We start from the raw sequence: 13,966 nt of genomic DNA, 5'->3' as shown, positions 1-13,966 counted from the left end.
AATTATTGCTCAACAATCAAGGTTTCTTTTATCGAAGCACACTTTTGCGAGGCCTCGCCTGATTGCATTACGATAAAGAAATGCTTATAACGAGTATTTTTAAATTCAACGATCGTCATAAAAAAACATTATTAATAAATGGCTCCATTGATGTGTGCTGTCATCTGAGCAGGCATGAAGCGGAGAAAAGGGAAAGTTGGCCCTGTATTGGGCGTTAAAAAGGAGTCCATTTTACATTATTTCACGTCCTTTTACTTCCTACCAGAGGAGCATCGAAATAGTCTCAAAATTTCGACTCGGCAACAATAGAAAGTATTTCGCAGAATGATTTTCGAGTTTTTTTAAATAAAGTATGAACCGATGGTGGCAAAAGAAAAATTTGGCATCGTTAATTCCAGCGAGTTGAGTGATCGTCGGATAATTTTCTTCAGATAATTTTTTATGCAATCTCTTAGTTTTTTGTACACTCAAAGAAAAAAATGGTTATTTCAACGAAATCTGTGCGACGATGAGAAGACTTGTTGATCCAACAAGAGCCAGAAAATTAAGTGATCGAACGAATCGAGTGTTGAGACAACAAACTTCCTTCGATTGCCACGATATTCCTCAGTTGAACAATCTTCTTACTTATTTAGTGCACGGAGAGACTTTTATAGCAAAAATTTCTGTGTTTTTACAGTGACGTCGGACCATATCGATATTATAATAATAATCACTACAAAGTGTGTCAAATAATGCAAAAGTTTGCATTAAAAAAAAAAAAAAATATAAAAAATGAACACCGATCGAATTTTGATTAAAAACATAGTAAATAATGAAATGGTTTGATGAAAATTTTAGATTTGAAAAATTGCATAGTTTCGTATTTTCCTTTTTACCGTACTGAATTTTGCTCAATAACATAGCAAAATTCATGCGCCCACCAATTGTATGAGGCGTTGGGAGTATAAACGTGAAAATTAACCAGTCGCACATAGTAAAATTTCAAGCAATCGCTTCGTTCATAAGCGGACTTTGTCAAGTAAATCTTTGTCGAAAATTTACTTCTTTTCGGACTGTGCGACTGAACGATACAAAAATTTTCGACATTTCACCAATTTGTCCAGTCCAATCCCCCAATTTTTAACGTTTCACCATGCAAAGACATGCACGAGTGACATTCGGATGTCGATGCAGCGTTCGATGTAAGAATGTCACAGTCCTAAATTTTAAATTAGAAAGTACTGCTTTCGGCATCAAAATTACTAAGCACTTTGGTTAAATGTAATAGAATGGCGATATGGAACAGCGCTGCTACAAAACATAGCAAATTTTTCGAATTTTTCTATGCATTCATCCGAAATATTCGTATAAAAGTATCTCCGTGTGCAAAGCCAAAGTTTCTTTGATCGTTCAGGTGAAACAATTTCTTCCTGGGAATGGAGTTTGACCGGTGAACGTGAGACGCGAGCTCGGGATCCTGATGCATTTACAGGCGCACACATTTACTCGTGCTGGGGTTGATGGGGGGCTACTGGGACTGTGCGCCCCACTACGAGGACCACGTGGCGGCAGGCCTCGTTCTCCCTCCACCAGGCTTCGAGACTTAACAAAACGGATAGGTCGTGTGTCGTGTTCGTCCTCCCGCACACGACATACGTTCGCCGCCACGCGACCAGTGCACACGCATCGAGAGCGGAGCATCGGGGATCTGCACTTTTGTATCGGAGCATTAAAAATCGTCGGAGATATCTGAGGAGACTCGGAGTGTTCGATAACGCGGGCTGTACTTATGTATTTATTGATGTGATTGCGACGCACGTCCAAGAGAAAGAGAGAAGCGCGGTTGGGTCGGCCATTTCCTTTTTTCCTTCCGGACGACGAGGACGGTTATCCGGAAACGGTGCGTGAGCCAAGTGTCCGTTGGGTTGTTCAGAGTCCGGATTTCAGCGTTGCTTCGAAGTGTCGATCTTTTTTTATTGCTCCGCGGGGATAATCCTCGGAATGGATTTTTCAATTTTTTCCATTTCCCAAGTGTTCGTGCTCAGTGATACGCTCTTCGGATGACGATAATCGGCAGCTTACCGGCTCCCTCGATCGTCGAAAACTTGGATAGTTCGCGAGGAGTTTCCTCCTCGTCGTGAGAGCGGTTGATTTTCGAGGCAGTTTCGAGCAATCGAGCCGCTCTTTGGAGTTTCATTATTCAAAGTGAGTTAGGAATAAATAATTGAAAATGTGGCGCGTCGTCGTTGCGAGGAGCGACGAAAACAGCACTCTCTTGTCGTCGGAAATAACTCCGAGCGGTGTCGGCCCCGCCGGTGGTCACATTTCGACTCTCACTGCTCCGGCGACTTCCCATCACTGGGGTTATCCTCCGCCTCCTCATCATCACTCTCCCTATCAAGCTCCCCCCGGCCCGCATCAACATCCGGATATGCGCCATCACCACGACATGCGTGGACCGGACTTGAGACACGCCGATTTGAGAACGAGCGGCGCGATCGTCGAGCTCAGACACGACATGCAACGAACCGATTTACGCGTCCACCAGCCTGATATGCAGAGACCGGAAGTTCGCCACGCTGAGATGCAGCGAGCGGAGTTGAGACACCCGGAGATGCACCGATCCGAAATGACCACCAGGCAACAGCAGCAGCAGCAACAACAGCAGCAACAACAGCAGCATCCTGAACTGAGACATCAGGAGATGAGTCACCAGGACATGAGCGTCATGAGACCGGACCTCGCCGAGTTGAGACCCAGCCACGAACTTCCTGAGCTCAAAATCGACGGTGCCGAACTTCGGACCCGCGAAAATCAGCAGCAGCAGCAGCAGCAGCAGCAACAACAGTCGAGCAGCCATCAACGCGCCAGCCTCAAAAGAGCGATGAGCGACTCTGACTGCGATGACGTTTTCTCCGAAGAGAGCGGCAAGGAACCGTTAGTACACTTTTCCAAATACCAAAATCGAGTCGATTTCGTAATGGCACGTTGACAAAGATGTCATTTTATCCGAGCGTTTAGGAAAATCTTCCTTCTGCCAAGGGACAAAATTACTTTATTTATTCTCGATTGAACTATTCACTCGTAACACTTTCATCGAAATCTATGCGAAACGTTGTGGAAGGTAAGGCGTGCGATCCTCCGATTCGAGTTGGACCTTGATTGAGCCTACTTTGCTCTTGGAAGAGCATCGATGTGTCCGCAGCCATGGAAGTATAGATTCGACGACATTGAGATTCAAATTAAGGAGGCTGGATAGTGACGATGCCATGCTAAACCATGTTAAATACATTTAAAATTTCAAAATGATAAGAATTTAATCAAATTTGGCGAACATATTCTTTAGTGCCAAATTTGACAATATATTTTTTTTAACATTTTTCTTCTGTACAGTTATCGAGTAATTGATCTCTAAAGTTCACGTGTACAAGCATAGCGTTTCCATGTATACATTCCGAGCATAAGAAATCTGCTTTAATGCGTAATTACTCGATAACTAAGCAGAAGAAAATTTTGAAAAAATTGTGTTTTCGCACTTGATGTTGAAGAACATTATCACCAAATTTCATAAATTTCTAATTATTTAGACTTTTGTATCCAGCCTCCTTAAGATGATGGATCAGTCGGTAATCACACCTCGAATTTTTGAAATTGAAACTTCTTTGACGTCGTTCGTCCGATAAAAATAATAAAAATGTCATCGTACGCAGCATGATCGCAAAAATCCGATGACATTTTTATTTTCTCGATCAGACGAACGATGTGGAAAAATTTCCTTTTCAAAATTTGCGGCTATCTCTCTCGCACTCACGGTTGTGATTACCGACTGATCCATCATCTTAAGGTAGATCATGCCTAAAGGATCGTATTTATGGGTGTCTAAATTGTATCGAGTTTACTCCTTAATTAAAGATATAATCACTCTAAATTAATGTCAGAGTTATCAATTCGAAATAGTAAATACATTTTTTCAACTTATATTTTGGCGAATGAAATTACAAGCCATTGATTGATCGGGGATCCATCACTGACCGAACCCCAAATTTCATTCGTCCCTGCCTCCGAAATACTGTAGTTTTTAGTGTGAAAAATCGCATTAGAGAGCGCAAAAGGAAAAACACAAAGAGAAATGGATCAAGAAAAGAGTATTAATAAAAAGACAGAAGGCTACGACGGGAATGGGCCAAGCCAAGAAGAAACGAAATTCCGAAATAAGCTAATGTTAGGTTATACGAGTGCTCATTACCAATTTCGTTCAATCTTTAACGTAATATATCTTTATGACTAGTAAGATAATCTTCTCGAGTTTTTTGCTAAACCTTCGTTACATACTTCATTGTAATCGTGTACTTTTTCATGAATTTCGTAAGAAACGTTCATTCGTCATATGGAAAGATAAACGATTTTTTACGCGCAGCCCCGTGTATTTTCTTCACATTTAAGCACGTTTATCTCAATAACCAATGAAACGAACCATTTAAACGCTTTATAAATTTCAAGACGTTTTTAAAAACATCGTTTCGTGCATAAACTACCTTAAAATAACATATTTTTGCCATTTTTCTCTCATCAGGCTATAAATAATGATAATTAGTGAGGAGAAACTGAGATTCAATAATTATCCTGTTTCACAACTATTGGGACACTTCCCGAGCCCTTTTTTGAGTCTTTTCTTAGACAACGAAATCCCTCCTAGATACGTTCGAAAAAAACACTTTTGATAAATCATTCACAAAATTGCCTATTTTATAAGTTTATTTGTATCCGAATCGTGGGGTCGTCAATCAGAGACATTCGTTCAATTAAAAAAAATAATAATAATTATAACTCATGAATGAATAATAATTGGATGGAAAGAAATGAGTCATTTTGTACGTTTCATGGCACACACAGGTATGATTCGATTGTTCAGTACAAATCCGATTGAATTTGACCGGTATAAACATTCGTGTTGTTGCTGTGGAAGTTGGGCTCATTGAAACCGATGAATATTCATGATTTTATTGGAGCGGGTACGACGGCACGATCCTTCGAATGCCCAGGCACATGCCGTTTGTGCCCTTAGTCCTGACAGTTGCTGAGCTCGATTGAGTCGCCATTTTAAATAATTTGTGAGCCTTGTTTCGTTTTTCTATACCGCTCAATTCATCAGAGAGCGTGCAAAACTGAGCGTTAAAAGCGTACGAGAGAAGAACAATAGGATTAATTGAAAGAAAGTTCGAGCAGCAAACGTATTTATTCGTTTTTAAGAGAAAGAGTTTGCTTTCGGTGTCGAAAAATGACTGCAATTGCCGAAAAATCGTATCGCAAACTCACGAAATTTTCCGAAACTCAGGCGACCGTGCGTGTTTTGTAATCGTTACAGGTGCAACTCCCCAGGCGGTGACTCTTGTCAACACGCTTCGAGGAAACGTCGAAGAGGAATGATCGAGAAAAAACGACGAGACAGAATAAACGCATCTCTCGGTGAACTCCGGAGGCTGGTACCAGCCGCAGCGAGAGATCCTCACAGTGGCAAACTCGAGAAAGCCGAAATCCTTCAACTTACCGTCGAGCATCTACGAACCCTCCGTAACAAGGGTAAGTCGGATTCTCTAAAGTTTTCCCCAGTTTCTCGTGTAAATATGAGTCATTCGGCGAGATTTATTTATCGAGATTCGTTCCCGGGAATGACTATATGATGGAGTATTTTACACAATGTAAGAAAAAATATAAAAATGCGCGTCTATGATAGAATTGGTAAAAAGTAAACGAGAAACGTCAGTATTTATTCATAAAAATGGAATTTTAATTTTATAACTCAATTTTAAAAATCGTCTTTTTTCATCTGTTTTTCAAATGTCTCGTGTCGCCATCCGCCATATTGGATTCCAACGTGACGTCACTCCTATAGTGAACAATCTAGATTTTTTCGTGCGCTTTTTGTTATCTCGAAATTTTACAAATTATCATCACGTTTGTGGACTTTTATCATTTATTTTATTAAAATCGCATCGTCGAAGACAGTTTTGTGCGAAAGCGGAAGGTACAAATCTGCGAATGATAAACGCGTCTCATTATTTTCACAAATCGTGTTACTTGGTCTTTCGCAGTCGCATTGTTTACCAACGGAGTGACGTCACAAACCGAAACAGCACGGCGGGCTAGCTTTTCCGCACGAAAATTCAAACTCACAAATAAAAAATAGTTTTTAAGACACTTTTCGGTCTTATAAAATGAAAATAAAAATTCTACCGGTTCATTACGATCTGAGGATTATTTTAAAAGAGTTTCCAACGAAAAGGTGCAATATTGTACGTGAACTTTTGGGAGCATCCAATTTCTCACCATTTGAGCGAAAAATATAACAAAAAAGGAAGAAAAGCGAGGAAGAACGCAACGAATAACGAGAGCGCTTTCATTTTTCATTCGTTTGTTTTTAAATTCAACTTTCCTCGGAGAAAATTTCTTGTTCAAACCGTTAGTGAAAGCTTTTCAACAACATTTCATGAGCTTTCAATCGAGCGTTATCATATGCAACATTGCAATAAATTCCATGCATTTTAGCGATGTTATTGTTTCGTAAACAAGTTTGGAGCTGGTGTCACGAAAGATCGGAACAGATGCGAGGATTTAAGGGGAGAGAGTGGAAATTCGTAACGGTCAGCGTGAAGATCCGTTCTCGTGAGAAAAGAAGCGGAAGTAACATTCCGCACATACATCCGTTAAGTGCCTCAAGCCTCAAATTTCTTACGCATTTCGTGCAACTTCCTCGAGTCGCACGATGGGAATTCTCGCGTCCTGTTTTGCTCCGGACCTTCGTACACAGATCCTTTCGCAGTCTCGGAGACTCGAGCTTTACAAACAAACCCAGCACGTAACCCTTTTCCCAGCTAAGGGAATGCGGAGAGAGAAAGATGTTCAGGAATTACGCAATCCTCGAACGGAAGTAGGCGGCTCTGGAGCCGAAACGGGACCCGGTGACTCATCGGCTGAGTTTTTTTTTTTTTTTTTTTTTTTCCATACATCGGTCTTCCTGCTCCAAAATAAAAGTGCGAAAGAACGTTTGAAAGAATCAGCCCGATACCGAACGTACATTTGTGAACGTTTTTTTTCATTCATCGAAATTTTTTAATATCATTTTCTGAGCGTCGGAAAAAAATGAAGAAAAATCTTGTTTCTTCGTTCGACGTCGACTCGCTTCACGATCGTCCTCGGATTTTTGGCTTCGCGTCAATAATTTCATGATTTTTCGACGAATTTTCGTCGAAGATTTCAAAGTGTGACGATAACACCTGATTCCTCGTTTCGGAAAAAAGTCGTTGAAAATTCCATTCTATCCGGATTTTTTCCTCCGCGCGGATTGAATTTTAATCTGTTTTGATGATCAAGGCTCCATCGAGCTCCATTCGAGATTCAAAGGGACGAACGAACTCTCATATTCATTCTCGTTTTCACGTTCACTCTCGATCGTTGACTTTCGCGCCCGGAAGACACCTGTTGACCGCAAGGCTGGCAAGGGTGCATGCAGCATGGCTAACTAACTGTAACCTAATAACCGAAGGCCCATCTGTTGCGAGCCCGGACACCGAGGATCACACTTTTCCTTCGAACCTTCCACGCTGTTTACCTCCAAATATTTAACGTCGTTCGAGATTCGTTCTTCCACGGCTGTCGACTCCCTTCGTTTCACTTTTGCTGTCGAAAAAAAGTGTCGCGCAAGCGAATGCGGACGGATGAGGAAACGAAGGATTTGGTCGGATGTAAAACCCTTGACGTTGGAGCCAATCCTGGCAAGATAACAAACAAAGTGTCATTGACAGGTTTTTCTATTAAAGTAGTTCGGCCGTTCGATAAAGCACGGTGAAGGTCCACTTTTTTGTGGTAAATGATAGTTTAAGGTCCCCTGATAACGATGAGCACGTTCCGGGGCCTCTTACGACGCAAAATTGTGAATTATTTCATCTACAATTTTGAGTTTTTAACACGGTGCCCTAGGAGAGAACTCACAGTAATATTAATTATATTACTTAAGGGGCTTTTAAGAAAGAAAACATGAAAAAACTTGAGTTTTTGACGTGTCGGAAACGGATGTCAGTCATTACTCTGGACTGCTGCTAACAGCTGATTGAGCTTCGGGCAAATTCGGGAATCGCGGGAATTTCATCAAATTTCTTTTAGAGACTGACTCGCGTGCTTTTATTCGTCTAGTAGCTTCGCTTTTTATTAACGAATTTACCACTCCTTTTTCTCGGTGCCGTTACACCGATATAAACTTTCTTTCGCACAATAAAAATGTTTCCTCGGTTGTGTGTATTTAAAGTGTCACCGCGCTACCGACTCAGTCATCAACTATTCAAGTTGAAGTACAAATTTCATCTTTTATGATATTTTTAAAGCATTTTATTATTTTTATTAAAATATTCTCAATGCAAGTGTTTATTAATGTTATTAATAACTTAGAGTTAAATTTAACCAGCATAAAGTAATTGCAAACTTGACTGGTCATAGAACGACCGAAAGCTGTGAAAGACCACAAATTTGGTTCAATCAACGAATTCCTTTTCTGACTGGATCGATGACAAAGTCGGACGAGCGAATGATATTTGTGGAATGATACGACCAGATGAATATTGAAAGTTCGTAGGTTTTCTCGAAAATCACATCAGCAAGAATTCTTTCATACGGATTTTGTTTCGAGCCTAGACGTAGGAGAGGGAAAGAAAGAGAGAGAGAGAGAGCGAGGAAGAAAGGCTGGTGCAGGAAAAATAGAACGAGGCAATACCGCTAAGCTGGGTGATGAAGCAGGTGGCTGTGGACCCAGCTGAGATCCTGTGGGAAGCTCACAGGAAGTCAACAACTCTTCCGAGTAGAGTTCCCACGATTGACGTGGATTGGCAGGGGAAGGATATTTCCAGAGAGCGAGACAGAGATGAATAATTTCGAAATGTTTCGAGGATCCTCGAGGGTCCCTACGCCTGTGTTCACCCCTCGTCGCGAAGAGTTCCCGCAAGAGAGCGAGCGAGAGAGAGGAAGCATAGGAGCGCCATGAGGCAGATGTGAAGCTCTGTGGGAAACCAGCAAGGATATTCCTCCCGAATTTCACCACTGATTTCCATCTGGTTGTGCCTGTTTGTCCATAAAAATTAATCTTTTGGACGGGTCTGGAAGGGGAAGCGGTTCATCCTGGAGCTGGGGATGGGTGGACACCCAATTTTCCTTCGCTGTTCGCACGAGGTCAGCGAACAGAGAAATCTCATCGGAGAAAGATGTTGAACAAAAATTTCTACCGAATGCGAAAAAATTTTGTCTGCTTATCTAAAAATCTTGTTTTTCAAAGGAACTGTAAGGACGTGAAAAAGCAATTTTAAAACAAAATCTCGAGCAATTTTAGACGATTCTCTACCAAGAAAATCACTCCTCAGCGTACCACCCGGAGAAAAGAAATTCGTTCACGTCCCCGATAATGACTCAACGAATCAAAGTAGAACCGACTGAAATGCGTCGCGATTAGATCAAACTTTTATTGACCCAAGAAACCGCAAGTGCTTGAATCCTTCGAATTTCTCGATTGCGAGATCGAATTTCATTTATTTCGTCGTGATTTCTTCGTCCAACTAAAAATTCTCTCCAACGAGGTCATTTCTTCTCTCGTCCCAGTCCGTTGCAACAGTTTTCATAAATTTTCACAAGATTTTGGTTTTCGTGGCAAAAAACTGGCCCCGCTCCAAGCGATGGTCCTCGTCGTCCCGGAGAGAGTCAATCCCGCCACGGGAATTTCCTCGTGGAGGGGTGAAATTCGCATAATATTACGTGACATTGTAAGCCACACTGCACCCTCGTGATTCTACACACATGGATCCATAAAAATAGACACAGACGTACAGCGATATATATAAAGGCGTGTGGTGAACGATGGACGCACAAACACGGGGCTTTACGGGGGTCTAAACGGTTCCCACGCTACCTGTCCCGTTCATGGTGTTTATGCACACGCATATACACGTCCCATGAATTTCACTGTTGAAGCTGACGGCTCGTGCAGTGTGAGAGGCCCCTCCCGAGCCGGCTGTCGGTGAGCCACCTTGCCAGGAACACACGCACCACGGACCCGACATCGATAACTTTCGCTCTCATTTATTATCTCGACTCTAATTACTCGTTTTGCTAAAAACGAGTGAAAAAATTCTGGAAATGAACATTTGCAAATTGCTTCCTCAAGATGGTCAAGATGCACGATGCTCAAAGCTTACTTTATGAGGTGCTTTATTTTTCATTTTGGCTTCCTCGTAGAGGAAGCTTCAAGCACTGTTCTAAAAGTTTGAGAAAGCAATTTGTTACTTTTCATTTTTTTTTTTTCAATCAAATTTTCACTTGTTTATCGACTTTTAACTTTTCCAAATTAATTTCCAAAAGTTAAAGCGGATTTTTCGAAAAACTCGTATTTTCGTAAAATTCCAAAAATCATAAAATTTAAACCGCTCAACCGATATTTCTCAAATTCAATACCAACCTTCCTGTTATGATAATCTATTTGTTGAAAAAAAAAAATTAGTAATAAATCTTAAAATTTCCGGAAGTTAGAGCGTCGACACCCTTTTTTTAAAATTTCAAAACGTCGTAGGATTCGTATCTTTTTTCAACTACTGACAAAATTATCAGAGAATGAAGAGCTTGTTCAGATTAACATCTATGCAAAACGGTAGCCCTGTATCTCAAATCGTTTTCGAGTTATAAGCGTTTTAACTTTGCAGTGCCATAACACACACACACACATACACGCACACATCCGGACATTTTTTCTAGATATGATTTTTCGATGTTTTGGACATTTTGAGCACATTGACATTGAAAACTGGAAAAAAAAAATTTCATCGTCACATAGCTTCCTCTGTGAGGAAGTAAAAATGAGGAAAACAAATTTTGTTGCCTCTCGTCGAGCGGCCTTCGTGAGGGTCAGTGTTGAAAAGATTTATCGTTGTCATTGGACGAGAGCAGGGATTCGACCGTATTCGACGCAGTCGACAGAAACGTTTCATTTTTCTTCTTTGCGTTGCGCGCATTTGACACACATTTTGAGAATAATTTGCAACTTTCTTGGTCAAAAAAACAATTAGGCAGAAGAATTCGCTTTTTTATTTTGTTGTATTTTTTCAAATGTTTGTCTTCCTCGTCGCTTCTCTGGGTTGGTGCTATACGTGCCCGGGTACCAGCGAGCCTGCTGCGAATTGTCGCAAAGCTAACGGCAACGAAATTGGAGCTCAGGAAATGAGGATCTTGAATGAAAAACAAACGAAATATTTTTCTGAAGGGAGAATAATTGATTTTCAAAAAAACCAGCTCGAATGCGGGCCTTAATTTTGTTTGTGAAATTTTTCTCGCCGAAACACTTTGACGTTTAGTCAACGAATTAATTCGTTGTGCCTGTTTAAACAGTATTTTTTTTATACACAGAAATGAACTAATTTGTTGAATATTTTTTATTTTGTTCAAGGACCCGAAGGTTACGACAGCACAAAATTAGCAATGGATTATCACGCGGTTGGCTGGGGCGAGTGCGCAGCCGAAGTCGGACGCTATTTGGTGACTATGGAAGGTCTGGACGAGCGTGATCCTCTCCGATTGCGTTTGTTGTCACATTTGCAGAGTTTCCATCGAGAGCACCCTACCAGCGGTCCAGGAGGGGGGGCCCTCGGCACGTCCACGTCTTTGGCCTCGTCCTCACCAGCAACGAGCTACGAACCACCCCCGAGTTCCGTTTCCGGGGGTATGGGACCCGGTACCGGAAGTATGCCACCAATATTGGGTGGCAGTGCTCTCGGCTGGAGCCAATATCCAGGACAATATCCTCAGCAACAACACGGAAAACCGTATCGACCGTGGGGTGCCGAATTAGCCTACTGATGATAACTTTCATTTAAAAAAACAAAGAAAATTATCATTTTTCACATTTCCGCTCTCAGAGTTCCACAACCCAATGAAAAACTTGGCTTTGCTTTTGGAATTATTGAATTTTACGAAAAACATGCTCACCCTAAAATTTCGCAGGTTTAAAGTCAAGTGTTTTCCACAGCTTTTACTATTCTCGTAAAATTTTCTCCTCTCGATTATTTTGCGAGTATTTTCGAGCAGTTAAACTCTGACCCAGTCCCATTCTTGGCTGTTGGTTTCAGTTTTGTTGAAAATAACCTGAAATGTGAGGAATCAAAGAAAGTTTGAGGGCCGCGGAAGTGAGAAAACGACAAAAAATATTTACGAGTGATACAAAAGCAAAATAGTCATCAACCGAGTACCTTATTAAAAAGAATGAAGATACATTTATTTATTTCATCGTGAATATACGAAACATTAAGTTATTTCTTACTTTTGTAATTTGTAGTACGTGACGAATCGAATCGCAGACTATTATTATGTGTACAGTGTAAATATTCTCTTTCTGTAAATAATGTGATCACATACTTTGATAAAAAATGAATGATAAATGGAAATAATGCGACGAAAACGACGTGCCATCGACATATCGAAGTTTATGCGTGTGGAAAGAACGTTCGATTGACCAGTAAGGAAGCAAACGTTCGAATATTTTTGCAATACGAATAAAAAATTAATGAATAAAATTTATAATTCTCTTACACGAAACTCGTTGTGTATTTTTCTTCGTTTGGTTTACCACCTCTTTTTATTATTTTATCGCGAAAGTTAGCATATTTATTTGAAAAATATGCAAATCTACCCACTCAAATATTTTTCCAACTCCGAGAGGTTTTGCCACACCTTTCATGTGCACGATTCTTTTCAAAAATTTAGCGAAACCCTTGACGCGTCGGTCCCGTTCAGCGCGGGGCTGCAGGCAGCAGGAAAACTGGTTTTTTCTCCTCTTTCACACTTTCGTTTTTCTGGTGACTCATAAGAATGCTAAACTCGCTTCATTGTTCTGGACTTTGAAAAATATTGCAGCTGCCACCAATTATTCTCTTTTTTACATAATTGACGGGCCTTTTCGACAAAAAACATTCTTTTTGGACACGTGTACTTCAGGATTTGTACGAAACATCATTTTTTCACGTTTTTAATTTCACTTTTAACCCCGGCTCAACGAACATCACGAGAACTCAAGTATCGTAGGAATAATGTGCCGGAAATATAGAGAAGGAAAAAAAATCGTACTCGATTTTCTTGATTTTCGACTAAAAGCTGGGCAAATATTTACAATACTTACTTTTGCTAAAAATGGGCCTAACATTTTTTTGCAGCATTATCATCAATAAAAAATCTTATGGGACTGCATTTTAGAGAGCAGGAAAGTACAAAAACCAAAAAAAAATAGAAAAAATCCTAATGAAATTTCAGTTTCTTCGCTATTGTCATCAATGAAAAATGGTCCAAAAATTTTTGGTAACGTCTAATAATGCAAAAAAATATATTACCATTAATTTTAACAATGGGGAAGGTAAAGAAAAGACAATTTTATTTTTATGAACGAAATTTCAATTTCTTAGCCACTGTAATCATTCATTATTTCAGTATAAGACGTAGAAGTGGTTGAATGGGTCTGGAGAATCTTTCGATGCGTGTGCGGAATCGTTGGACGGGTCCGGCCGGAACATACATCTTCCTTATTTCGTATTTTGATTTTCTTACCGTCCCCTTCGTAATTTTTTTAGCTTTAATAAAAAGAAAATTTTCAACAAAGTTTTTACCTTCTCTCTTCCTAAAATCAATCGCGGCATCATTTTTCATCATTGATAATACTCAAAAAATAATTTGACATGCTTTCTAGCACAAGTAAGGATTGCAAATATTTACCAAAAGCTGTAACGGTCCCCTGGCACGATTTCTGGTTTCACGAAAGTCTGCCAGAGGGCTTCGGATGGAGCGCTCTCGCGTCAGCGAAGCACCACCCGTAAGCCGATAAACCTCCGAACCTTTCCTCACTCCTCCCCCTTATTCTTACCAAAATTGTACAAAAACAAAGAAATAACGAAGCTAAAACAGGCTTTGCCCG

General features: G+C 40.5%; 1 protein-coding gene across 1 annotated transcript; it reads left to right on the top strand.

Moving 5' to 3' along the window:
* The first annotated feature begins 2,072 nt into the window (after positions 1–2,072).
* LOC122415811 (hairy/enhancer-of-split related with YRPW motif protein 1-like) lies at positions 2,073–12,520 on the top strand. Its single transcript, XM_043428301.1, has 4 exons — positions 2,073–2,482; positions 2,543–2,919; positions 5,348–5,562; positions 11,456–12,520. Exons 1-4 carry the CDS (start codon positions 2,213–2,215, stop codon positions 11,863–11,865), a joined length of 1,272 nt encoding a protein of 423 aa, XP_043284236.1. The 5' UTR covers positions 2,073–2,212; the 3' UTR covers positions 11,866–12,520.
* Positions 12,521–13,966: the final 1,446 nt, after the last annotated feature.

This window comes from Venturia canescens, chromosome 9, assembly GCF_019457755.1.
Source record: "Venturia canescens isolate UGA chromosome 9, ASM1945775v1, whole genome shotgun sequence".
Taxonomy (NCBI): domain Eukaryota; kingdom Metazoa; phylum Arthropoda; class Insecta; order Hymenoptera; family Ichneumonidae; genus Venturia; species Venturia canescens.
The sequence above is the reverse complement of the archived record's forward strand: the minus strand, read 5'-3'. Positions and strand labels throughout refer to the sequence as shown.

Excerpts from the sequence above, each read along its gene's own strand:
- LOC122415811 (XM_043428301.1), top strand. The coding sequence starts at position 2,213 with ATGTGGCGCGTCGTCGTTGCGAGGAGCGACGAAAACAGCACTCTCTTG. Across the intron at positions 2,483-2,542 it reads TGAGAACGAGCGGCGCGATC|AGACCGGAAGTTCGCCACGC; the intron begins GTCGAGCTCAGA and ends CCTGATATGCAG. Across the intron at positions 5,563-11,455 it reads ACGAACCCTCCGTAACAAGG|GACCCGAAGGTTACGACAGC; the intron begins GTAAGTCGGATT and ends ATTTTGTTCAAG.